At 37.1% G+C, this 27,271-nt stretch overlaps 3 protein-coding genes and 1 long non-coding RNA gene across 4 annotated transcripts in view; 3 read left to right on the top strand and 1 right to left on the bottom strand.

Moving 5' to 3' along the window:
- Positions 1–27,271, top strand: part of LOC124633665 (lysine-specific histone demethylase 1A) — a 243,195-nt gene that overhangs the window by 73,844 nt on the left and 142,080 nt on the right. The window lies entirely within an intron of this gene.
- On the top strand, positions 3,541–5,193 carry LOC124633669. Its single transcript, XM_047168971.1, has 2 exons — positions 3,541–3,780; positions 3,924–5,193. The coding sequence occupies exons 1-2, from the start codon at positions 3,653–3,655 to the stop codon at positions 5,089–5,091; spliced, it is 1,296 nt and encodes a 431-aa protein (XP_047024927.1). The 5' UTR covers positions 3,541–3,652; the 3' UTR covers positions 5,092–5,193.
- LOC124633674 lies at positions 5,191–7,868 on the bottom strand. The gene is made up of 4 exons (XM_047168978.1): positions 7,477–7,868; positions 7,049–7,304; positions 6,565–6,669; positions 5,191–6,434 (listed from the first exon to the last, which is right to left on the bottom strand). The coding sequence occupies exons 1-4, from the start codon at positions 7,660–7,662 to the stop codon at positions 5,203–5,205; spliced, it is 1,779 nt and encodes a 592-aa protein (XP_047024934.1). The 5' UTR covers positions 7,663–7,868; the 3' UTR covers positions 5,191–5,202.
- Positions 18,900–22,885, top strand: LOC124633676. Its single transcript, XR_006984770.1, has 2 exons — positions 18,900–18,959; positions 22,628–22,885. It is a non-coding gene; the product is annotated as an uncharacterized LOC124633676 (long non-coding RNA).

Genomic DNA, 27,271 nt, shown 5'->3' with positions numbered 1-27,271 from the left:
ATTCTGAAACCGCAGTGAAATTTTCTTTAATATATGGAGGTATTTATTCTATATTGCCTTATGTTTAGTAACGGTCTGTTATAAATCAAAAACAATAGGCCAAACCAATACTGGCACAAGGTCCTATATATGTCAAAGATGCCGAATTATATATTGACCTCAGGTTAGTCACGATTTCCACCATATCAGATAATTGCAACGATATTTTCTCTTAACAATAAATTCTCGGCGGCCTTGTCTCGTTACTGCACGTTGTCTGATACTTCAACTTAGGTACTGTGTTAGTCTCTACAATGGGTACTGTCCAAAACAGATAGCAGTAAACTTTGAAAAAGAGTTTATACTTTCTTTACCATTTTAGCGGCAACAACAGATGTGGGTCAGAAGTATGACAATAAAGTTTCTTTATAGGGGTGTTATCTCGTTGAGCCATCGCCGCAAACCGTGAACAGTTTTTGCCGTTTGTACACAACACTAAATTATTGCACGTCATGTACCTAGCGACTCGATGGGCCCCGAAAGAATTATTGCAAGTCGCTGGGTGCATCTCCCGTTTCGCACGCCCGCTTCACATTGTTATTAAGTTCAGAGGTCGCTTTGTTTATGAGTCAACGCTTTCGAAAGGTAACACGGCGGGCGCACGAGTGAAAACATCGCTCCGAAGACGCCGATGACATACAATTGATAATGTAAATATTGCGCTTAACCTGTGCCCGAAGACATACTTTTCAACAAGATTTGGGTTTCTAATAACGTGCTTCATAATTTAATATCCATTTTCATCTATGATTAAGTGCGAGTACTTGTGGCACATTTAAGGTTTAGCCTAACTTGTTACTTGCTGGTTCTCCTTTACTTTGTAGCGTTAAGTTGTGCTTTGATGCAATTCTGTGTGCCTGTAACGATACCCATTAAAGGAAGTTGAAATGAAATAGCAGCTTTTAGTGTCGAAGTCGTCGATCGGAAACGGTAAGGTCATTTATGATTGTATTAATGTCCGATTGCGCGAAAGTCTAGTCACGGAGCAGTACAAGCAAATGTTGGGCGACATGTTTGTTGCAGGCACGACAATTCACTTTCGATGGCAGTCGTGCGCCTCTCGGCCTACGGACACAAATGCTTGCCATAGTTGGTGCAGTATCTGGATTATGATCAACGGCCACAATTGTCGGGCGGGTTACCTATTGCACATCGGGCCAGCTGTTTGCTTATTGTCTTGCGTAACCCGGTGAAGCCAACTGGATGATAATTTGCTCGCTCGCCTCGGCTTTCATTATCGTCGAGGCTACTTCGTGCGTGTTTAATTTAATTTTCTTGCCGTAGCCATATTGTTATTAGGTAAGTCAAATTAGTCATTTACTAAAACGGTGTTGCTGGTACCTATAGTTTCTACCTGCTAAGCAAGGAATTAATTAAAATTTCACTTTAAGGTCTTTCTGTGTCGCAAGTCTATAAGACATTACATAGGATTGCAAACATTGAAAATGTCAAAAAATATCTCTAAAATTGTGCGACAGCTACAACTACATAGCTATCCCATAACAACCTATAAATCTTAAAAGCGAAACACTTTTACCTAAACATAGCTCCTTCGACAGTGAGAGTGGCAGCGAGGGCGTGTGATCCCTTGACTCAACGGCCTAATAAAGCTTCGTCCTGCCTCCGAGGAATGCCGAAGTAAACCGATCCTGTAAATGAGTGAAGAGGAATCCCGCTCGGTCGTGGTCACGCGAACAACCTGACACTGACACTACCCTTTGTTAAGTGTAGACTGTAGGTGCTTCTCGTACCACGATCGTGAGTTATGCAGATTCCAGATTCATTCCGTGTTTGATGTATTTTATTAAGGGTCTATGGTTAGATAAAACATCGTGTAAGTTTGGAAGTAAAATTGTATTTTACACTTGCCATGACATTGCACTTACCTGAAATTAGCCGTGTACAAAAAAATAGCAAAACTGAAAGCAGACCACGTCCCATATGTAACAGTGATTGCATTTTCAGTACCTACGTGTCTAAACAACGTGTCTTTATTTCAAAGACAAGTCAGAAAACATAATTTCCTAAACTAAAACCGAATCTAGTAACTACGTACGTATATATTGGACACTTTCCCCTAAGACGAGATTAACGCACGGTGTAAAGGTTCACCTTTACGCTGTCAGCGATGGTTTTATAGGCTGTAAAGGTTAGTGCAAGGGTTGTGGCGTAAAACGAATAGCCACCAGTTTCTGATTGCATTCTTTGAACTCAAGGAAAAACAAGTTGTGATTAGATAGTAGTAGTTGTTCCTATGTTTAGACAAGTCAATATTGAGTACTTCTGGAATGGAACGTTTTTATTTGATTAAAGCTATTGAATTATATTTAATTGTGAAACTTTCGTGTCCTGGATTTCTACAGTGAAGTGAAAGACAGAACTTTCATTTTATTACGAGCGACTATAAAATATGTTTTAATGCTTCAGAGCATTTAACATTTATGATAGATCACGTTTAATCACTGGTGTATTTTAGTATCATTATTATGTTCTCCATTTCGCATAACACGAATAGGTACCATTTTTTGAAAATTCAAAAATACATTGTAGGTATCCCAGACTATTTTTCCATATTCATAGTCCTTTTGCAACTGCATATGGTCAGATAGTAATCAATTGTCATAATATCATGTATTTAAAACTCCTACTTTAATGGCAATAATCACTCTACCGACGCCTTATTCGAGGTTAGAAATACAAAAGAAATGCCTCAGTGTGGTAGGAAACACATGACTACGTGAGAACACGACCTCCACATTATACCTCGCTTCCAATAGAACTTCGCTGCCGCAAAAGAACCGCGGTAGCTGGTATTGGTACATGAAAATACCTTTAAGGATGTGGGACGGAAGCTTTGAGAACATGACGTCACCAATAAGTTATTTTTCGTGATATAAAACTGCACACTTCGAAAATGCACAAGCATTTATGTCCTATCGAAAGCCCCTTCACTGAGTTACTTCTAAAGAACTTTTTTTTAAATAAGAAGTTCCACAGTGGTATCCACTTTTAATTGAACCTGGTGGAAAACAAAAATTAAAAAAAAAACGGGAAAGATTGGATACTTTCTAAACATAATTAAATACTCATATTCATACTTTATTAAATTTTGGTTCGGTAAACTAATTAAAAACCCTTTGATAGCCGTAAAAAACTTATTGTTTTACAACTTGAGTGCATCAATTTAGTTGTAAAATAAGTTATTGCGTTCATCCCACGAACCGCGACGCACTGAACTGGCGCTCACAGGTACAATTGGTAACTGTAATAGGGTAGATGACAGTAAGAAAATATTTGGAAAATTTATGTTTTTTATGGTAGCTAAATATCTAAAAATCTTAAAATTTAATTAAATTGAATAAATAAATCACGATTATTTAATATTTTTTAACTTTAAAATTCCTAAAATACAGTCCTCAGTCACGTGACAACGAACGCCAATGAGAGCGCGTGACGTCGTATGTTGCAATACAAAACAACTTGACATTAGCTTGACATATTCATTATCATTACGGTCGTAATAATATTGTGGTTTTCATTTGTTTCTCTTACTTTCTTTCGTTTTTCTTACTTAATTATACTATACTAATACTAGAAACTGTTGGTAACTACAATGGAAGCAGGGTTTTTAAAAGCGACTAGCAGTAACTTGCCCAAAGTCGATGTTATTATGTTGGGTGCGTTTTTCGCAAATAATACCAATTTTTGCTCTGCCGAATTCCGGAATACCAAAACTTCATTGTAAGTATTTAACAGTACAGCAATATAATAAAACTTTTAACCATTCAACAAAAGTTACAATATAAATATGTAAATTCATTTTGTTTATAGGTTATGTATGTGTATTCTCATGTAAGAAACACTTCTCATAATTTCTTTTTCAGATCATCTCGTGCATCATACGGGGATGATGCAATTAGCTACGTGCAATTAAAACGTGACGGAAAACTTTGCACCATAAAATGTAAAATATGTCCAGAGCATAAAGTGCGCTCCAAACTATACACAGTGACATTAGTTATTGACGAAGAAGAGGACTTGATTTGTTCCTTAGAGTGCCATGACTGCGTAGCTTCCCATGGCGGTTGCAAGCATGCCATAGCGTTTGTCATGTGGATTCATCGCAGGAGTGAAGAGCCATCATGCACGTCCACTGAGTGTTATTGGAAAAAGTCGAAACTGTCACAAGTTGGTACCAGTCTTAAATGCATAACTGCAAAAGAAATGTCCAAGGGCTGTCCTAGTTTGTCATCGAATTCGAGTGTGCTTGCAAAGTATTTACACGAAGCAAGTAAAAGAAAAATTGAGGACTGTGAATTATTAAAATATCAGCCCAACTCAAACCTTTCAGATACAGCATTAGTTTCAATGCATCAACTTGTGTTTAAATTTAAAGAAAAATGTTCTGAAATATTTATTCAAAATGTTAATATACCAGATATTACTATCAGAAAAGTTGAAAAAGAAACTAGAAATCAATACAAAAGCAGACTATGGTATGAACTGCGGTATGGCCGAATAACCGCATCTAGAGCTTTCGAAGTAAGTCGCTGTAAGACCCCAGATGGCACATTAATATCAACAATTATGGGTGGACAGATACCAGACACACCAGCAATGAGAAGAGGAAGGATTTTAGAAGACTCGGTGAGGCAAATTTTGCAACGAAAGTTAAAGAAAACAATTAGAACGTGTGGGCTAATATTGAACTCAAAATATCCTATGATCGCTGGATCACCAGATGGTATCTGTGAAGAATACATAATAGAAATTAAGTGCCCTACAAGTGCAAAAACTTTTATGAATTATATAAAAGATGGGAAAACTACTGAAAGATATTATTATCAAATCCAAATTCAGATGTACTTGGCTGATTTAAAAAAGTGCATATTTTGTGTAGCTGATCCTAAATTTAGTGAAAACAAGAAAATTGAAATGTTATATGTTGATTATGATGAAAAAATTGTTGTAAATATTATAGAAACCAATTTGGTTCCATTTTGGCAAAACAATGTATATCCATTATTATATCAAAGTATAAACAACTCCTAACTAGGTTTTGTTTATACTTTGATATAATAATGGATATACTAGGTTTAATATTCATGTTACTTTTTGTATAAAAATAATTATAATAAATAAAACAAGGCATCATTTGAAGTTTTATTTAATTAGAGAATCTTGCAAATTAATTAAAGCACATGCTATAGTAATAATATCATCTAATATTTTTACATGATTTGTATTGACACATGCATGTGGTCTTAACATATTAAATTCTCTCAAACGCCGTATCACACGTTCCACATGTATTCTTAAACTAGCAATTTGTTTCGTTTGCTTAGCCTCAACCTTACTTAGTTTTCCACCCGATTGTACACTTGGAGGTCTAACTAATTGAACCCTAGACTTTAATAAAAACTGTTCAATGTGTTTGAACCCTCTGTCTGCCATTACAACCATTCCTTTTTCTAAAGTATTTACAAAATCACACGATTCTACCAAGCATGTATCCGTTGTTCTGCCCCCAAATCCTTGCGATATGTAGTTCACTAATCCATTTGGAGTGCAAGATATTAAATATTTAATTGTATTGGCTTTTTTATATTCAGACCAAGTTAATGCTTGGTTGACTGACTTAGATGGCTTTTGCACCTCAATTTCTAAACAGTCAATAATGCAGCTAACGTTATAATATTTATGCCTAAATGCCATGGGCAGGGTTTTTCTATTTAATTCTTTATCTATGTTCACAATGAATGGACGCAACACACTTGCTAATGTAAGCACATGTTTAAAAAAAATTTTGGTAACATTCGATGGTGTCATTGCAAAGTCATCAGCTAGTTCTTGATTTTTAGTGTCTAAGCGAATTTTTTTCAAACATAACATCAAATTTTCTATTGAAATATTGGTTTCTTTACTTATTATGTCCAATAAAAAGTAACTGCTTTTGGGTATTCCAATGTAAAACCTAGGTTTATTTTTAATTTTATTAATTATATTTTGTACAGCTTCAATTGATTTTTTCTCCTGTTTAACTGTTTCGCTGCCGCCTGAAGTAGATTTTGTAGACGGTGAAGATTCTGAATGAGTCACAGTTGACTTACATAAAGAAAAATCACTATCTGAGTTATCTTCTTCCCATAACAACTTCTTTGATATTCCAGATCCAGATGGTCGTGATAGTTTAGGTTGTACATGTTCAACTTTAAATGGAGATGTAGAAACATTTTTGGTATATCTGAATGGTGAAGGTGGTGAAGCTGCCTGGTCCACTGATTTCTTTTGTGTTTGAGTAGCTTTGCTTCTGTATTTCTTTGTCAGCAATACTTGTACACATTTATTTGCTGTTTTTTTAGGTTCTTGTAAAATTCCTCCGATCATGTGTGAATCTGAAAAAAATAATAGTGGTTCCATATAAATATTTATTGAAATATACATCATAAATATAGTATTAAAAAATGATGTACTACTATTGTAAATATTAAAATAGTCAGCTAATGAGTTGGTACATGAGAATACCTGAATTTGTAACAGAAGATTCTCCTTGAACTGAACTAGTGCTGGCAATGCTGCTCTCAACTGTTTTATTTAAGCAATCTTCTGTTTTTCTAGTTTTTTGTAAATCTGAAAAGAAATAGATGATGAAAATGGATTTATTCCAGATAAATTTAATAGTTAAACACTTATTGTTTTAGAGGTTTTTATTTATTTATTTAATTTCATGAACATTTGTACAGAGGCAGACTTATACCTAAAGATTATCTACTAGTCAACCTTCAGGTGATTTGGAGACGTTGGGTAGGTGCATATTTAAATTGTGAGATTGCACACACTTTAAAAATAAATATAGGTATATAAATTAAGTACTTTAAAAAATCTCAATATCAATTATTTATGCTTATATTGAACCTTATAAGATAGATCAAAATAATGTACTACAGTGCTATACAACATACACATTAAAAATGTCTGTAAATAAGTTGGTAACAGAACATGAATTTACCTTTATTAATAACTGGAGATTTTTCTTGAACTGGAGTAGTTTTGGCAATGCTGCTGTCTGTTTTATTTAAGCACTCTGCTATTATAGTCATCCTTTGTCTTTTTAGAGCACATGGTCGTTCCAAACTACTGCTTGCTCGTTTTCTTCTATCTGGTTGACAATCAAATTTACTAGGTAAAATATCTGGTTTCATCCGAACTTGCGATACAAATCCCATGACATGATATTCCATGTAATTTTCCATATCATTTGGCAACTGTAATTTAAAGTCTTAATTAAAGTTTTTGTTAGAAATACTCATTCGTATTCTAACCTAAAAATCCAAGTTGCATTCAACGGAAAAAAACTATCTTTTTTAGATATTACTTATTATTATTACGTTAATATATTTAACGAACATTACTTATAGCAAAAAAGTTAAAACTTACATCGAAATGATCCTCACAAAAGTACATTTTTGAATCCAAAGCCACATTCACGTCGCGTCTTGCAAGTTGTAGCCACTTTCGCCTTTGTTCATTTCTAGGCACATGTATAAATAGTTTTTCAGGTGTTTTAATAGTCGAGCTTTCGCACTGAGGCACTATACAATATTTGTAAAACTTGTGATCCATTTTATTGCTTTAATTATAAGAACGCTTCATCCACCAAAAACAAACAGCACTGTGTTTTGCAACGTATGACGTCACACGATTCGCCATGAGAGTTTGAGGCGTTTTGGTGGTCATATGTCAAAAAGTTCATAAAAATACAAAATAAAATATGTTTCAGTTTGTATTTTACTGAAATATTAATATTTCAGTTACATTTGGCCATAGGGCGCGCTATGAGTAAGTTTTTAAAAATTATTCAACTACCCTATTACCGCTTTTGTCTTTGCTGCCGAAAATGAGATGCGCTTTGTGCTCACCTCTCAACTACTGACACAGGCTTCATTATCAGCGCTCTTACGATATTATACGTTGTACGCTGTGCTGGATATGATACGGGTCAAAGATTTCTCTTTGTATCGTAATTATAACAACATGGAGAGCTTTTATGTCAATCGTGCCTGTTAATTTTAATAACTTCTTGCTATTAAGGTTGTAAACGAAGTTTTTTTTTACGGACCAAAGTTATGATGCAGCGTCTAGCAGACATCTCTGGTGGTATTGATTGGTGTGTTTGTGAATACGATCACTTTTGCATACTGTATATTTTGACCGTATTAAATAGTGTTCATGTTAAAGTGGTGCTTTGGCAATATAATAAATAGTTGCTATGCTATAGGATATTCCTTCCTGCACCCAATCTGGTAAATTCTATTATGTACTTGGTACCGCTTACTAGAGCCAGTACTTATCGAGCTCACGTTAGTAGTAGTATCTAATTGTGGCCAGCTTACAGATATGCAACGGATCTGTAGTTCTTTCGTTTTACAAGGTGCAAACCAGTTAGACTAGTAATAAAATTAGTACCTGGTATGTTCAAGAATTCTTTGTTTTGATCATGTGTAACTTTTTATTTATTTTCGAAATGGTTAATCTCTGATAATGGGTACAAATTCTGTGCTGTATGTACAATATTGAATACATGAATATGATGCAGCTCGTTACAAATGATTTTAAATCGATTCCCAGTTTAGATTACGAACGCAGAATTGGAACGAAAAAAAAAGAAACGTCGGAGTAAAGGCCAAGTAAAACTCAGCGCGCTATTTATCTTAAACTTATCAGAATACCGCAGCGTGTTCGTTTTTCTCTCCCGTCCCGTGTATACTTTGAAATGGGTGTCGTTTTATTCTCGTTTCAAAAACAATGATTACCGCGTTGTCTGGAGCGCGCGTCGTGCGAGAGGGACGCTGCGATCGTTTTGCATGGAACGAGGTGAAACCATCAATTTGCGCCGAGCCGCGCCGGAGGTAAACGCGTTGATCTCGCTTAAAAGAGGGAAAAGCAAGCTCACTCTTCAAGTGCCATGCTTTTTACCCAGCAGTACTGGTACCTACTTACGTCGAGCTTGAAGACGGCGTTCGGTCAAGAATGCTAATTCGCCATACTATCATCATTTGGAAAGAACCCATCACGCTAACACACATATCGTGTACCAACTGAATCAATAAATAAATACAATGTTTCGGTGGTTGTGTGTCCTAGCATTCCTAGGAACAATGTCGTTAAGTAGAAGTTATACGCGACATACGTGCATACAACAGATACTATTGCATGCGTTTGGCTCAGATGGAGGTTGCGGCAACGATTGGACTGAGGTGCGATCCTCCCAGCGGGCGGTAAATGCAACGCTTCGGCTCCTTTTTTCCCAAGTTGCCCGTGTTTTTGCATGAGAAGCGATCGAGCCAGTTTCGAATAAGGGGGCGTAGCGGCAAGAAAATTGCTATTTTTACAAACAAGCTCTTTATGGCGTAAAAAATGTGTGCAGCGGCGCCGCAGCTCGGTAATCGATTCAAACGAGCTTCATTGTTTCGAGAAAGAGGAAGGGCTCGAATATGTCGATATTGGGCGCAACTGCGAGCTGCTCCAACCTCCGATGTGGGACTTTATCGGATCAAACGACTGTTGCTAGCAGTTTATGTTCACCCGCAATGGGCATTCCTGTTTCTTCTAATGTTCACCTTATGTTCACTTCCTTGCTTGTGCAAGCGGTTATAATATAGTAGAATAACAGCCCCAGACGTTACAGTCTATGTAGTGCTACGAGAATGGTTTTATCTGGGTGTTATGATGGTAGTACCGCGAACCATTGGAGTACCATATGCGGTAGTATCATCTGTAATCCTACTTCCTACTTATATTATAAATGTGAAAGTTTGTGAGAATGTATGGATGTATGTTTGTTATTCAATCACGCAAAAACGGCTGGACCGATTTGATTGAAATTTGGTATGTAAATAGGTGATACCCTGGATTAACACATAGGCTACTTTTCATCAACACACCACGCGGGCGAAGCCGCTGGCGGAAGCTAGTTCATAATAATTTGTTGAGTGAACAGGTTTATGTAGTTACGCCACGGCAGGACGAGCGTGTCGGGCTGCGCCGCATCGCCTCGTAATGAGCAACATCTGCGAATCAATGAGGTCGGTGCGCGTTTTATTAAGCGTCGCGATAAATTTGCATCGTCAAACAGCGACCGCGGCAGAGAGGCACGTTCGGCAAATAGAATAAATACGCAGCGGCTCCTCGTTTCCTCGCTAGCCTCCCGATATCCCCCGCCCCTACTACAAACACAATTTGGACCTATTTATGTGCTGCTGTTGCCTCAGCGCCGGCGCCGCTTTCCAATTACCTTAAAAATAGAAGAATTGTGAGCGCGCGATATGCGGGCTGTTTCACTGTACGTACCTGTTTCACTTTTCACTTTACGCGTTATCGCGTGCACAAACCGGTACAACCTCTACTCTCAGCTTCATTAATCTTTCAACAGTGATTTGATAATGATCTATATTAATGAAGTGCCCGCAGTTATCATAGCAACTTGCTACTTTAAGCACTATCTGTATACTCTAACGTAAACCTTTCAAGCTTATTAAATTCTGCGTCTACTCTGCATCATTTTACGGCATCACCTAAGTATGCACAAAAGTATTAACTTTGTTTCCAATTGATCTAATATTTCTTTTCACCTTGTGTTTCGGAGACAAAAGAGAAAAACTCTTAAACGTATTCATTCCCTTCTCACATAATGTCGTTAGTTACGTAATTTGCAGTAAAAAAACTCTCGGCGGCATTCACAGGAGTCAGTCCCGATTACGCGCGTCAATTATACCATAATTGCGGACAACTTCTAAAGCTAGTGTTACGCACGGGTCAGTAGTCGTCGTAAAATTTCACGACCACTCGCACCCGGACGAGGCGCTGGAGGGTATCTTATAGGCAGCACATATGTACGAGTACGTATACTCACCAAACAACAGCCCTTATGCTATTTGACCAGATCTCTCATCTAATGGAAACATAGAATTTCTCTATCTAGATAGTTTGATCTACAATATGAAACGAGCCAGATAAGAGGCGATATTATCGAACGGTCCATGTGTCGAAAAATTATAGATAATAATATAATACTACCAATAATGCTAGCACTGTAACAACTTACATTACGGAACTTGCATACGTGAATGTCCACTGACCCGAAAGCTGTCAGATTTAGAAAAGATAACTGGTTCGATAGTGTAGGCTGGGAGTAAGACGAACGATGAACTCGGAACGTGTTAGGCTGCTGATTCGAATCCGTTGAAGAGTTCAATAAGCCAGGCTTAGCATCGATCTTCGATCCGGCGATTACGACCGACGGCGTTGACGGATGTCAGCTTAACTTGTCTGTCACCCGGTCGGCACGGACACCTACCATATTAATCTCTATTCTCACCGAGCAACACGTGGATTTACGCATCGACGAAAGTAATTTATATGCAAATGATTTCAACCTTGACGATTTCGTGACTCTAATATTGCTGTCATAGTCTCAAGCTACAAAGCCTCCGGATTTTATATAACGGTACTTACTAGATGAAAAGGTGTGAATTAATCATGTATTATCAACGGATTTGTTAAAGGCGTTAATTTACTTTTTGTAGAGATTATCGTTGTCATATTTTATAAGGGTTTTCATACGTGACTAGCCTAAAAATTATTGCTGGAAAAAACTGTAACAGGTTGTTTTACAAGTGGGCGCCTTTTTATTCAAAGTTTCGATTAATATTTCACTAATACCGATGTCGCTTGTCATGAAACAAAGAGCTTGGCGTTGTAGCGGCGTTGCGTCGCGATCGCTAGCTCTTTGTGTGAGCCACAACAATATTACTGGCGTCTTGATAAATAGGAACAACTGTTGGCCCAACAATGCGGCTCGTAAGGCGATACGCGCGCTATCGACTGCTCGATTAATGACCGTCTCGCCTAAAAGAATGGACCATAATATTTATTATCAGATAAGCGCCCGCTACTGGGTAATTCGTGTGTCTCCGACTATTATACAACTCTCCGTGAATCGCCTATGCATTAGTCACGTTGCGTCTTACGATATCATTTTATGGATTTATGCCTTTACATAATAGATCGCGTCGGTTTTATGTTTCTCGGAATGATTCTTTGCTTATGGCGCGTGGTAGGTGTTCTTTATTTGTAATACTTATGCTACTCTTATTCAATAAATTATAACGAAAAAAAAAACAACAGCTAGAACGCTGAGAAGCGCTCATGGCACTCCTTACAAGGTTATTGTATAAATATACGATTATAGGTTAAAAAGCGTTAGACGTTCAAGGAACTAATCAGCTTGGACTGCTTTTATATTATAATAGTTAATGAAACGGTCCGCCCACGGCTCGAAAGCCAATTGATCTCTGGCGCGTTAATGGGCGCGTCGAAAGATGTGTGCATGCGCACGCAGACATGTGAACAGAGTCCCCGTCGTCGAACATTATATATTTATATACAAAAATTTATAGATGATACCACGATTAGGTTCACGTAATCACTATTTCAAAGTCGTTAACGCCATGGTCATAATCATTGCACTGAAGAAAATATAGTCCGCATACCTAAATTACGTTTCTGATCTTTGTGTATTGACGTTTGGAATCATATCGTTTCATTTTGCAAGATAAATACGAACTTGTAATACGGTAAAATGAAAACAACTACCGTGGACACCTCTTAAGAAATAAATAGTATTGTGTTGCAACAAAGTCTTCCTAATAACCGCAACGGCACAACGAACTAAAACCTCTTGAGTTGTAAAATAATACATCTCATCCGCGGGTTGTTATGAAACATAATCATAAGAAGGGCCTCGGCAGGTCTCAGTTACAGGGAAATATCTTTCCCCTCTGAAATTTATAATCCGATGTTGAGATAAACGGCTCCTCACTCACAGTAAATTAGTCAGAATAAATAGGTAACGCACATAAATTGTTTCACTTACAACACGTCACTGAGAATATTCAGATATGCGTTATGAAGACATTGATCAACAACGAACGAGTTACGCGACACGGTTTTTGTGTTGATAAAATATACTTTATGTATCATTCTTGTTGCTGTTTGTTTAAGAAAGTTCTCGTAATGATCATATTTGCATGTGACTTTATGATGCGTGTCGTGAGAAACAAAAACAACAAATATTGTCATTTGTTTGTTTGTACTTATTTTTGTATTGTATTGTGTTTATTAATTATACCAATTTAAAAAGTATAAGCTTTGACCAATTACAATTTGGAGACGTAATCAAACTTGTATATGATATGCTTTAGCTGTCCAGAATGAAAGCAGTCTAAATAAAAAATATAGTTGCCACCGTCTTCGTAGGAACTTGGCCTGTATTGTTGTTCTGATATCGATCATGTTAATATGCAGCATTCATGATAAACTACATACGTCTTTGGAATGTAGTCTGAGCTTGATCCTTTAAGCTTACGAATAGCTAACGCGTTTCAACATTATTTATTTAGACGTCAGTAATATAGTTACCAATGTTAGGCCGGCAGACATTATTTGGATACCAATATTTTGGCAAACGCATTCCTGAATCTCCAACAAAAGGTAAACATTTAAAAAAAATGACTATGTTCAATTTCATAAATATAAAATGTGTATCTCATAGCGCTGTGTAGACGATCAATTTGGTTTGACAGTGTCAACAGAAGCAGTGTCGTTCGTTGGCATCGTTACAATTAGCGTCGATTGGTCGCGGTGCGGCTCGACGCGCACGGCCGCGCTTCCCATAGCCACCTGCGGCTCTCGCCACTGTCACCGTCAACAGCTTTAATTAACTTTTTGTCTTCTCCACCTCGCACAATCGACAGACATTCCGGACGCTTCTACTACTGAATCACCGTCAACTTGTTTAGACGACGTTTTTCTCTTCATTCACTATAGTTTATGGGAAGTGGAGATGCACTCGACTGTAGCGGTTACGAATTGTGAACCTTAGTTGTAATCGATTTAAGGCCTTAAGCGTTCAGTTATATCAAGCATAACTTTATGAATGAAGTTTTCGGTACTGCCTGACTTGCTATTTGAGATGTTAAATAATATTTTTTGAATAGCTGTGCCGGTAAAGAGCATCAAGGCTTTTGAATAACAGTTGTTTTAAGGTCGATAGAGTTAAATAAGAGAACATACTTCAGCGAACTACTGGACATCGAGTTATTTAATCTCGGTCTGTGGCTCCACCCATATTTTTTAAAGTAATTACAGGTTACCGCAGCACTCTAGATTTATGGCGACGACGACGACATTGAGGATTTCCTCTTTTAATTATGTCAATCGCTAATTGAAGCATGTTCTACTTTATTCTCATACAAGCAAAGCTTTCAATATCACTTAAGACTTTTTGCTTGACTCTAGCATTCAGATTAAGATACAACTTAAGAGTGAATTATTAAAGATTACAACAGTCATGCGGAGATGTATAAATGATAATAGAGAAGTCAGCAATGAATGGTAACATTGCGCTTGACCGTCCGCAAGTTCAAGTTCGCACGGACAGACAGCGGGCGCGAGTTGCGCAAACGCCGGTTCTCCTCCGCACCGCAGACGCATGACTTGCGTCATGACTCATCAACAGTGTCAGCGCGTCAATGCCTCGTTTATATAAATACGTTGCATTCTTCAACATGTTTATTTATAGAAGAGGGTTTCGATGAAAATCCTCGATCATTGATTAAGCACCTATTTATTTTCACTTGTCTATTGATAGGCCTTCACATTTCGTATTTTCAATAAGTATGTAGGTATTCTTGCTGTATTTAGAGGTTTTACTGTTTGTGGTATTGTTCAGCGGTAAGTAATAACAACTAGCTTTCTTAGTATTTGAATATTATTGTACCAGCAGCATAAACATTCCTATGTAAATGTAAAAGATTGAAGTTCAACAAAAAGAACGATTAATCGAAGTCAAAAGTAAATCGAGCGTGCGGGCGCGGCGGCTCTCGGTTCGCGCTGTCTCTTTAATTGCTCTTTGATAACTAGTAATAGTAGTATAAATGCACCCATTATACTTTATTCCATTTATATTGATCGCATTAATGCTGATCGCGTTTAAAATTTAAACGGCTTTTGTGCGGTCATCGTATGGTCGCCGTCTCGGTAAGTAATACGAATAAACTTTACTATGAATGGTTTCACACGAAACTCTCGCACTCTGTTGGACTTGTAATGCGAGATATGCGTGGGTTTCATTTTAATCCCGGACGCATGTCGCTTCGTTTTGTGATGGCGTGGCGATACTATGCACCATCACATTTTTATATTAAGTAACTTATTATCTGAGGGCACGGCAGTGCCCCAGCCAAGACTCGAGCAAAGCGGGCACGGCCGTACCATCTTTTCTCGAAGCGTTTCGCGGCTATTTCAGCCCCCTGTATCTTCCATGTGAACAAAGCTAGGAGTTTAGGTTTTCGATGACCAAGAGTAAGTATTAGAACAAGCTCAGTCTCAAGATTACAAGACATTTGAATAAAAAGTTTACGAGTTATGAGCGATCAAAGTTACACCATTTTGTCACTGACTCACTGACCGATCATCAAAAGTCTAAGGTACTTCTAGCAAACTTAGAACCTTCAAATTTGGCACCAAGATAGGTTATTAGCTACATATAAGGGGAAAATTATAAAAACCTTAAAACTTAATAAAAAAATAGGAAACAAATTTATATTTGCGGTTTTTCAAGAACATTGTGTATGAATTTTGACTGCATTGATAACTTTGTTATTTATTTATGTACAAAATGTTACTATTTGTTTTATTGTTACGTAGTGGTATATTGTTATTATGTATTAAATATACAACATATGAATAAAAAAGCTAGGTTTAAATGAAATGAATAATGATAAAATCTTTCATATTAATGCAGTGCGATAAACACTGCATGCTCGCTCGATAGATGGCGTTGTCCTGGTCTAAATCGCGCTATGGTTTCGTTACATAGCTTAGTATAAGTAGTACTTAAAAAAATCAAATAATTACATGTGATAGCGTCATCTACCTCTGAAATAAATCTCTTTTATTCTAAAAGATATTCGATTAAAAAATTCGACAATTTCGAAATTTTTTAGGTAAAAAAAATATTGTTTACGTGCTACTTTAGGTGTACATATTTAGTTTGTTTTATATTGAGTTAGTTGCATGTCAGTTAATTTAATTTGTTATACCTATACTTAGAGAAGAAAGAGACCTACAAAAAATAAATTAGATCCCACCAAAAACATTAAATGTAAAAAAAAGCCAATCCTCTACGCAATTCCTCCACCGTAAAAAGTTTTGAGATCGCATAGAAGCCAAGTCCTGTTCTACTTTATTTGTTATAATAAATCAATATTTTGTGACTATATCAATAGTTTTGTTCACATTACAATAATACTGTCTTGGCCATGAGCACAAGTTAAAAGTCGCTCCTTGTAAGAATGTGTAAATACCATTGAATTGATAAATTCTATATGGACATGATTTTACGATTGGACTGATTATGGACTTGTTGGAATTTGAGATCACCATGCACTAAACATGCGCCATAGTACATGTGCAGTTCATTGATGTTGGATGATACTGACTGTCGGTAATTTAGTAACAATTGAATAAACTAAAAGTATTTAATTCTGTGATATTAAACTTCATGTTTGACTTTCACCTCTCCAAGATATGCTGTATTATATTTGTAGTTTATTGTGCTCATGGCCAAGTCAATATTATTGTAAAGTGAACGAAACTATTGATATAGTCACAAAATATTGATTTATTATAACAAATAAAGTAGAACAGGACTTGGCTTCTATGCGATCTCAAAACTTTTTACGGTGGAGGAATTGCGTAGAGGATTGGCTTTTTTTTACATTTAATGTTTTTGGTGGGATTTATACTTGACTTGATGACTCTATACTTAATTGGTAAGATGTAGTAAGTTGAGTTCCTTTTACAGAGTTCTGAGTTCTATTTAAGGTTGAATAGTTAATGATTACATTGAGAATTCAACGTCAGGTAAAAAAATATTAAACTAAGCTCTTGTTACTTAGTCTCCAGTTGAACCCTTAATAAATGAATGAAATAATAAATATTAATTTTATATTACCTAGATGGAGAACTTACCTATATTGAGATTTTATATAAATCTATGTACGAGTATGTCTGTGTAAGGATTTAACTATTTAAAAGCTCGCTGGTTCGCTGTAAATATTACTTGTGTACAAAATGATGTTTTTGTAATATTGTTGCATTAGTAGTAGAAGCTTGTGCGTACTTATTCTTGGTTTTAATTTTACGTGACATGACTCGAGCGTTTACGATTGCAGCTTGTGCGTCTTCACGTTTTATGGAAGACTGTTAAATAATGCGTACTCTTTGCGTATTGTCAGGATAGGGAACCATGTCGTTTTGTACTCTTTTTATGAGTTGTAGGCACGTGTCTCATTTCATCCGATTGCTGAGGAGGGTGAAGCTTTTATGATTTTCTTTAGTACAAAATACCGCGAGCATTGTTTCGTTTCAGTAAAATGCAAATACGACTTTAACCAGGTAACTGAGTAACCTGATCCTTGTTTTAAGAACTTACAATAATGTATTCGGAGAAACTTTTTTCTCTATTTTAACATTTCTGGTTCTGTTCCAGGCAATTATATTCTGAGCAAGTATGGATGACTCTACTGTTACTACTACCACTGTGGTGCCTTTTTCTACGCTTAGAACCTAAACATGAGAAATGCAAATACTTCTACTATTCAAAGTAATGAACCATTCCATCGTCCTTGCATATCATCTCGTAAATTGTGATTGCTTTCTCCATACCCGTTGTCTGAGAGACATTCCAATCAGTCGGAACGCCTCAGAGGACGAACTAAGACTGGGAAAACCGTTAACTAGATCCGCTACCGTATTCGGGTCGCACTTCATATTCGAGGCAACGAACGTCTTCTATCTGCTACAAAATCCGCCAACCAGCTTCAGAATAAAGGGCTCATGTTCATTGAGTAACTAATATACCTGAGGTTTGAAGTTATCGATCCAAGTGCACCTAATCATTATTTATCAATTTTACTATTGTACTTTTAATAGAAAATTACACCCATAGCAGTTAACCAGTTCAAAACTGGCAGACCATATAATTTATATACCTACGCGATAAACCGGGTGCAGGCACAATGTACCCCTCGCATCAGCAGGTATTGACATGTGGGATGTCACCCGAGCCCGACGCAGCGCGCGGGTTAATACCGATAAGATTTTTCCAACCAATTTGCTACCAAGCACTGTTCGCAACACCTGCTCGTTTTTTAGAGGAAATCTGCTGTGTACGCACTTAGTATGGCGCGAGCCCTTATAATCTATTTTTTCAAAGCCATGTGTCGCGCAGATAAGTTACAATTAGAAACACTCGGGCTTCTTGACTCTACCGTGCCACTTAACTTGCCATTTTTGTGGCGTAAGAGTATCTCAAGAATTTAGTGCTCGTTTTAATATTAGATTCTGGAAAGTCTCGCGCCCGTTATGTCAGACACGAGGATACATCCCGCCACATTGCAGCAACATTTCCTCGAGTCGTGTGCCCCGCCGAGTTTTGAACTCGGTTAAGCTTGGCGGAATAGCTATTCTGAAATTTCAGCAACGCATATGCAAATGTCAGCTCTCGACACTGATTGTACGAGTGGCACGGGGAAAATTCATGCATTTACATTAAATTTCACCAAAATTGGATCCCGACTTCGTAGTTTATATACGAGCTAGTGTGACACGTGCGCCCTGCTCTCGATATTTACGATTTTCAATCGCATCTGTCGCAACAACCGTATGATTGTTTGTTCGGATGCTTATTCATGCTCCTTTAATTAATTTATTTTGACTTGTGACAGTATTTCATAAAAGTTATTAAAATGACTTTGGTTAGTGACAATAAGTGACGTGGTTATACTTGGTGTAAGGTTTTACAATTTAATAGTGTTTAAAAACTCTTTCGATTGTAAAAAGTTTTGCGAACTGGCAACTGACAAGTGACGTCAGACGGAACGCGGGTTTCTTTAAAAAAGAAGAAAAACAAAAGAGGGGAAAAAAAAGAGGGGACTTGGCTGGTCGGGGTTGGCATTTTGAGGGAGCGATATTAATGGTGGTAATTTTGTGTTTGAGTTAGATAATAATATGAATTTGTGAAACTTGCGAATAAAAGCTAATTTTAAACTGAATTAGTAAACTGGTTTTTCTCCAACGAGTATACTAGAGACACTTTCCACCACTACAACCTGGAGAGTCTTACAATTCAGAAGTGGGATCACCAAGGCCACAAATATCACGTAAGTGCATATTATTTTATCATTTGGTTTAAGTTTAAAAAGATAGTTTATTTGCCGGTAAATAAAACAAAATGATATGTAGAGATTTTAACAAAATGGTCAAATGAGGTATTCTATTTTGACGAAACCGTACGCATGTTTGTTAACACGGTGATTACTACCTATTAACTGGTAAGCATTATTACGTTATATGACCATAACCGTGATTTAGAACCCAGGTGACTACTACATGTACCGAAGAAGAAGAATTAGTTGGCATTATACTAGTACTAGGACATGCGTCAGCACTAAGGATCAAAATTGGTATTTTCTTTTGTTCACCTAGCTAGCCATTGGTCGCCTACCGACTGTGTTACTATAGTTGATTTCCAAGACCTAAACACAATACTAATAAACAAAATAGATGACTCTTGTAATCTGGGTCTCGACATGGTAGGGTGTATAAAAGGGGGAAATTTTTTGTTAATTTTGTTCTAAGATTAACCGTTTCCGAGATAAGTAATATTTTAAGTTTATTTAAACTAAACCAATTTGTTAATCTTTTCCCTGAGGTTCTGGCCATGGATCAACGATCCGAACGTGAGTCAAGTCATCATCGTCTGGAGTCCACGTCTCGGGGCCACACGCGATTTAGTGGAAGGCGCAGCCGCAGCCGCAGCCGGAGCCACAGCCATAGCCGGAGCCACAGCCGAAGCCACAGCCAACGCTTGAGGGAGCGTGAAGTGGCGGTGGAGCGAGAACGAGAACGTCTTCGTTTGTTAGAGCAAGACCTGCAGGAAGAGCGTGAGAGAGAAAGCCGGCAGCATGGCGCACGTCGAAGGCGACAAGAGGACGGCGGGGTTGACGAGAGACAGCGCGAGTCTGCTAGCAACGGGCGTCGGTTGCAAAGGTCATGTAGTCCTTCTTTTTCCTCCAAGGATATTTTACAAATAATTCAGTCTATTAAAGGAGGTGTGCAGCCTCAGCCTTCTCAGAATACACATGCGAGCTACAGAAACTTAGATTATAAAAATATCTTGCCCGAATTTAATCCCACTAACAAAAGCCAGCGCATGGATGTTTGGTTGAAGAAGGTCAACGAATGTGCTTCTGTGTATGGTTGGGATGACAAGACTATTGTACATTTTGCTATGCAGAAACTGCAAGGACTGGCCAAAACCTGGTACGAGAGTCTAGATTCGATACTCTACAGCTGGAATGAGTGGCAGACTAAATTAATTAATGCATTTCCATGCGAACAGAATTTTGGTCAGTCCCTGGAGGATATGTTGAACCGTAGGTGTAAGTCTAATGAGCCAATTGAAATCTATTATTACGAAAAACTGGCGCTTTTAAACCAATGTGAAATAACGGGTAAGAAAGCCATCGATTGCATCATACACGGCATTAACGATAGAACTTTGAGGTCTAGTGCCTTAGCATTGCGTTGTATTGAGCCTGATCAACTTTTAAAATTTTTGTGTAGCAACAACAAAGAAAGTTTTACTCAACAAATTTCAAATAATAACAGCAACTTGAACTCGACGGATAACGATAAACCGAACAATAAATTAAACTCTAATGGACCTTTAAATCAGTATATACGATGCTACAATTGTAAAGAAATTGGACATCCCTATCAGAAATGCACAAAGCCCTTAGTCCGGTGTAATAAATGCAATAGGGTAGGTCAATGTATTGAAAGTTGTTCAGAATCAGGAACTACGAATAGACCCAACAACGTTGTATAGAAAACTACCGTAGCTAATAAAGACCGAATAAAACTATGGATTACCAATTAATAAAACCATTCTGTTAGGGGTTTTAGAGGTTGATGATGGAACGGGCTCTGTGGATGATGCAAGCGTTGATGAAATAGCGGAACATCGGAATGACTTTTGAGTTTTTATATGAAATAAACTTCCGCCAGCGGCTTCACCCGCGTAGAGTTCGGTTATATCGCGGTTTCAAGAGAATTCTTCAAAAGTTCGGGATCAAACTATTCTATGTTCTTTCTCAAGGCCAACTCTATCTGTACCAAATTTTATTAAAATCAGTTCAGTGGTTTAGACGTGAAAGTGTGACAGATAGACAGACAGACAGAAAGAGTTACTTTCGCATTTATAATATTAAGTAGGGATTAATATATTTACGTTTTTTCATCTTTCTACAAAATTTTAAAATGTATTTTAATTTTATTACAACATGTTATTCTATTTTTATTTCAAAGTCAAAATAGTCAAAGTATTTATTATTTGTAAAACATAGGTAAAAATAAATGTAGATCTTAAAATTAAAATAGTGCGCTATGTACGGTGAGACGTACAAATATGGTTTCGACTACGTACTAGAATTAAAATAAGAAATTTTTACAATTAGAAATTATTTAAATTCACTTTTATAATTTACATAGGTACCTACTAGTTTCAACTATAATTAGTTAATCCAGATTACCGTTACTGTATTTTATTTATTTTGTTCCAGGTCGAGGGCGAAATGGAGTCGAGCCTCGACCTGTTAAGATGGTTATTTAAGTCCTTGAAAATGGAGTTCAAGGCAAGTTTTGGTTATTTAAGTCCTTGAAAATGGAGTTCGAGGCAAGTTTTGGTTATTTAAGTCCTCGAAAATGGAGTTCGAGGCAAGTTTTGGTTATTTAAGTCCTTGAAAATTGAGTTCGAGGCAAGTTTTGGTTATTTAAGTCCTTGAAAATGGAGTTCGAGGCAAATTTATGGTTATTTAAGTCCTCGAAAATGGAGTTCGAGGCAAGTTTTGGTTATTTAAGTCCTTGAAAATGGAGTTCGAGGCAAGTTTATGGTTATTTAAGTCCTCGAAAATGGAGTCCGAGGCAAGTTTTGGTTATTTAAGTCCTTGAAAGTGGAGTCGAGGCAAGTTCATGGTTTAAGGTTTAAGTCTTAGACAAGGAGTTTTAGACAAATCGTTGGTTATGATTATTAGATGGTTAGATTATTTCTCGAAAATGGAGTTCGAGATACCTAGTTAAATACGGTTAAAACATAATAATTGTATTAATATTGTTTTCAAGTTATTATTCTTTTGAAGTTGTAAATTAAATAAGTTTTTTTTAGGAATAATGATTTAACAAATTTAATAGTTGGTTCATAGTTCTGTTCGATATTTTTTTTTTTTTTTACTAGAATCAGAATTATAGCTATGTATTAATTTGACGCTTATCGCAAATATTTGTATTGTAAATTTTAAATTAAATTATTTGATTTCTCGAGGACACGATCAGCCAAGTGTAAGGTCCGTTTGGTGAATACGTGTATGAGGACATACACGACATCAGGATGGTCGAGTGTAAGGTTTTACAATTTAATAGTGTTTAAAAACTCTTTCGATTGTAAAAAGTTTTGCGAACTGGCAACTGACAAGTGACGTCAGACGGAACGCGGGTTTCTTTAAAAAAGAAGAAAAACAAAAGAGGGGAAAAAAAAGAGGGGACTTGGCTGGTCGGGGTTGGCATTTTGAGGGAGCGATATTAATGGTGGTAATTTTGTGTTTGAGTTAGATAATAATATGAATTTGTGAAACTTGCGAATAAAAGCTAATTTTAAACTGAATTAGTAAACTGGTTTTTCTCCAACGAGTATACTAGAGACACTTTCCACCACTACAACCTGGAGAGTCTTACATTGGTATGTTTGAGTATGTATACCTACTGAATCGAAATGCGTATTTAGAAATGCCCGGAAATTACTCTAGCAGCAGGTACCTACACATTCTTTTGATTAACCTTTAATCAAAGCTTGGCTATCGACGGCATTATTAAAACGTTAATGCGTCGCTTACTGGAATAACTAATCGAATGATTGTTTACATTCGCAAGCACCAAGAGCTTGCGTATAATGAATGTTGGTTACATTAATTACAACGTTAGTACCAAGTTTATTGCTTTGCCGTTATCGACTCATGTGCGATTACGTGTTCCACCTTCGTGCTTTTTACTATTTTTTTGATGACTCAGTACGATTTTACTATTGCAAACAATTATGTACAAAAGAACAATGAGTATGTAACTTAATTAAAGGGTTGATAAAGGTAGGATAAAGTGAGCTCCTTTTATTAAAATAATTCAAGTGCTAAAGAAATCGAGCTATTCTAAAACTATCCTAGTGAAAATATCTCAGTATCTCCCACAGTGAACTAATTGTATCTCTAGTAGAACAAGTGGAACGACCGTTCTCTCTAATTTGCGGGTAATGCCGTCGAGCGCATGAGCCTAGGAAAGGTAATAAATTGGCGCGGGCGATCGATCGCGGCGCTCGCGCACAAATCAACCGGCACGTCAAAACAATGGAGCTACGGCTGCGGGGGCGATCGTGCAACCACCCGCCGCTTATCGTCAAAACCAACTTATTTATACCACTATACCTCGGGACCTACATACACTCGCTGGAAATCATTTAACTAATAGCTATGGGCCTGATTCTATCTTAAACTGCATGCAATTTCTTGAATGGCAAATGCGCATGATAGATTTCTGCACAAATTAAGGACTGCATAAAGAATCGACCATGCCCTCTCTATTTAGTAGCTAATTTGGTTTTCATCATCAGCCTATGTAGGCCAGCTCAAAAAGCGCGTGTTCTTTATCTTTGTTAAGTACCTTCAAATCAATGAATGAATAAGGTATCAGTCTTAGTAAACGGATTTAGTTAAATTTCAAATCTAATCGAATGATGGTTACATTAGGTATCATGAACCTGTTCCCTCGAGTCACCTGGAAAAAAACCATGAATGAATGTTAGTGAGTTTTTGTTCACTTGTCGCAGCGTTTCCGGCGGTCGTTCGGTCGCACGAGACTGCGCGCGTAGAGAATCGCTGTACGCGTCGGACCGTCGCGCACTTGATCGTCTTAAGGGCCACCAACAGCCCTTCTTTAAAACGAAACCTACTGCCATAGTAGCTACTTATATTGGCTCAATTATAACATTTTTTAAAAGCTGTTTTATGCCGAAAAACAGTAGACACGCGAATACGCCATTTCAGAATCGCCCTAAATGGAGATTCCATTGCGTACTATTAATTGTGTGACAGCCCTATTTCCATGATACGGTGGTCATGCTCCACCAGTTATTAGTGATTAAAAAACAACCCAAAATAACCGATCATCTTGCGACCGTACTGTAACGTGGTGCCGTTGTTTGGTAGAATGTGGCTGGTGGCTTTTGTCTTTTTTTTAAACTTACTTTTGGCTTCTTCTTCCCACTGACTGGAAACAGGTGTTGTTTAATGCAGATAATAAATGAAGTTGACACAATAGTAAATCAGATTTTAATATTCTTGAATGCGTTCGCTTCATGCTTATCGATTTGATTGCTACTAATTGGTCTTCATAACAAATGTTTATAAAACAGAACTTAAGTTATAAACTTAAAATATTTTAATACTTCAAACTGATTACTTCAGTATTCATACAGTTTTAATGACATCTGGTGTAGATGGAAAAAGTGCACAGAGAAAAATTGCTTAGTGGTGTATTACAAAACGGTTCACGTGGAGTGCTCATCTCTGAGTGTATTCGCCCGGGATCTGAAAAAAACAGTAAGGCGAAGCAACAGGTAGACGTCCAATTAGAGGGGCCGCACTTGAGTGGCCGACGCGTCGCGCGACATCGAGCTTTGACGGCCTCCACAAAAACTGCGCCCCGTTTCGCTTGCCGCCATTACACTAGCACTTTTTGCACCAAAGATTGTCGCGCTTCACTTTGACTTTCTCGACCTCCATGTTGAATACATATGTACGCATTATTCGGCATCAGTCAACAAAAAGTCACCACCATAATAATGTTCACTAGTATAACAGTTTAAACTTACCACAGGCCTACTAAATTGCAATTAATTTTAAAATTAATCTGCACTGACAAAGCAGTTACACTGAATGACGTCTCCATAATTTACGACGAATTCAGTTGCACAGTTTATCGATTAATCTGCTGCGAATTCTTATTAACATTTTCAATTTAACTGAAAATATTATTCGGCGGCCATAAATCAGGAGTCTCCTCCGGCTTCTTGTGACAATTTCGGAAAGAGCTTTAATTCTTAATTATGGCCTTGGTCGCTCTGTCGTAGTTATTTATTTTCTTTGTGAAATTATCTTTGGGTATACTTGCAATAAATTTGCTCACGCGATCAATAATTAAGATGTTTGTAAGTTTTTTCCTCATACAATTGTTAGATGTAGGTATGTGATTTTTAAGCTGGTGAGATTTGCGGAAAAAAAATGTTTTATCTTTAAGAGCCGTTAGATTTAGTTAAATAAACCTACCTAATTATATAATAACCAAATTCGCAGTTTATTTGAAAGTAAACGCAGACCTAAGTTTTATTAACAAATAACAATCTCTAGAAATCTCTTGTAAGTTGTTAACAAAATTTGGGATATTCTTTAAATTCCATCAATGGAATTTTAATTCACAATTTGTCTCTCAATTTTTGGGTTTGCTCGGAACGCGCGCAGTAATGGGAAGGCATGCTACGAGACAGTCGCACGCTGTCTTCGAATACGCTACCATAAAAATAATCTGGATTAATGCTATCGATGACTTTGTGAAGTCAAATCGAATTTACTTCGAATTTAATATAAGATTGTCTAGTTTGCCGCGAATCTTCGAAGTCCAGTTAAGCGAGCGGACTGGCGTGTGATGCAGTTTTAATGACATAATCCAGTTACCGCTGACTCGATTAACCCTAGCTACCGCCAGCTTCGCTAAACACCTATCTTCACGTGTTGCCTTCCAGGCGCTGAGTCTATCCAGTGCCGTATTAGTTATTATCTGTTAGATCGAAAGCAACCAGAGCGGGGCCAGCCTCGGTCGACGTTTCATCGATTTACCGCGGTGCCTCTTTATTGATCATTCACTTTGATTGCGCGTACTTGCCTTATAAATAAAATATGGAACACCAACCGCAATTTATAAAATGTTGCATAATTGAACCAATTATTCTTGGCTTACGGCGGTTATATCAATTTATTAATTGGGCATTAGTAAAAGTGTTAAGAGAGCAAGTTTATGATCACTTCATTTCATTCGCCGAGTTACCCGACGCTGGCGGTGTGGTCACATTCATTCTCTTGAAGTTTAAGCTCATTAGATACAAACGCCCATGACTGCACATGGTGGTGACGCATTACGCAACAAAAATACCTGCTCAAAGTTTTATATCTATAAGTTCGTGTTTTAACATTTTATTCACAAGATGATACTGTAACAACTAAGAATAATCCACCTACACATTTTGGTCAATCTAACTGAGTGAAATGGACTGGACGATGTTCAAAATTATTGTATGTGTCACAAAACTGTTGTTTGATGTTTTAAGTGTCACTTAAGTTCTAGAGTACTTCCTTCTTCAGTAGCCGAATAAAGAAATAGAGGCTATTAATGTTGTAAGACACGTTTATTTCGATATATATTTCAAGATTTTATAGCCATGAGATTTATTATCATTCTCTGTAATTTATTTGTATTTTTATTTTAACATTTGCATACTATATGGGCCAATTAAATAAAGGTTTTATTTATGTAGGGAACCAACCTCGTACAAGAAGATATTTATTTCGTTATATTATTTAATAATTTTAATAAAAATTCAAGTTCAATAAGTCAAACATTCAGTAAAAGAACATAAAGGCAAGTAGAAAATGTACGTGACGCGCATGAAATTTCGCATTTTAGCTGCGTTCAATAAGCGAAGATTACCATCGATATGTTGCGGTATCTTGCTGTACATTACAAGGTGGATTGAAATGAGCGTGTTAACGAGGTAGAAACGACTGAGACGAGAGCACGCATGACCTCGGGATCAAGCACGTGCTTCGCGCCAACACTGACAAATGTAGGCGACAAGTACGAACTAGAGCGAGCCTCTGCCTCCAACTCCCGTTTACTCAAAAACTTACCAGCCGTGCTTTTTGCATGCGTAACGCTTTGTTCAAGAACA

Source organism: Helicoverpa zea, chromosome 10 (genome assembly GCF_022581195.2).
Source record: "Helicoverpa zea isolate HzStark_Cry1AcR chromosome 10, ilHelZeax1.1, whole genome shotgun sequence".
NCBI lineage: Eukaryota > Metazoa > Arthropoda > Insecta > Lepidoptera > Noctuidae > Helicoverpa > Helicoverpa zea.
This window is presented reverse-complemented; position numbering and strand designations above follow the sequence as displayed.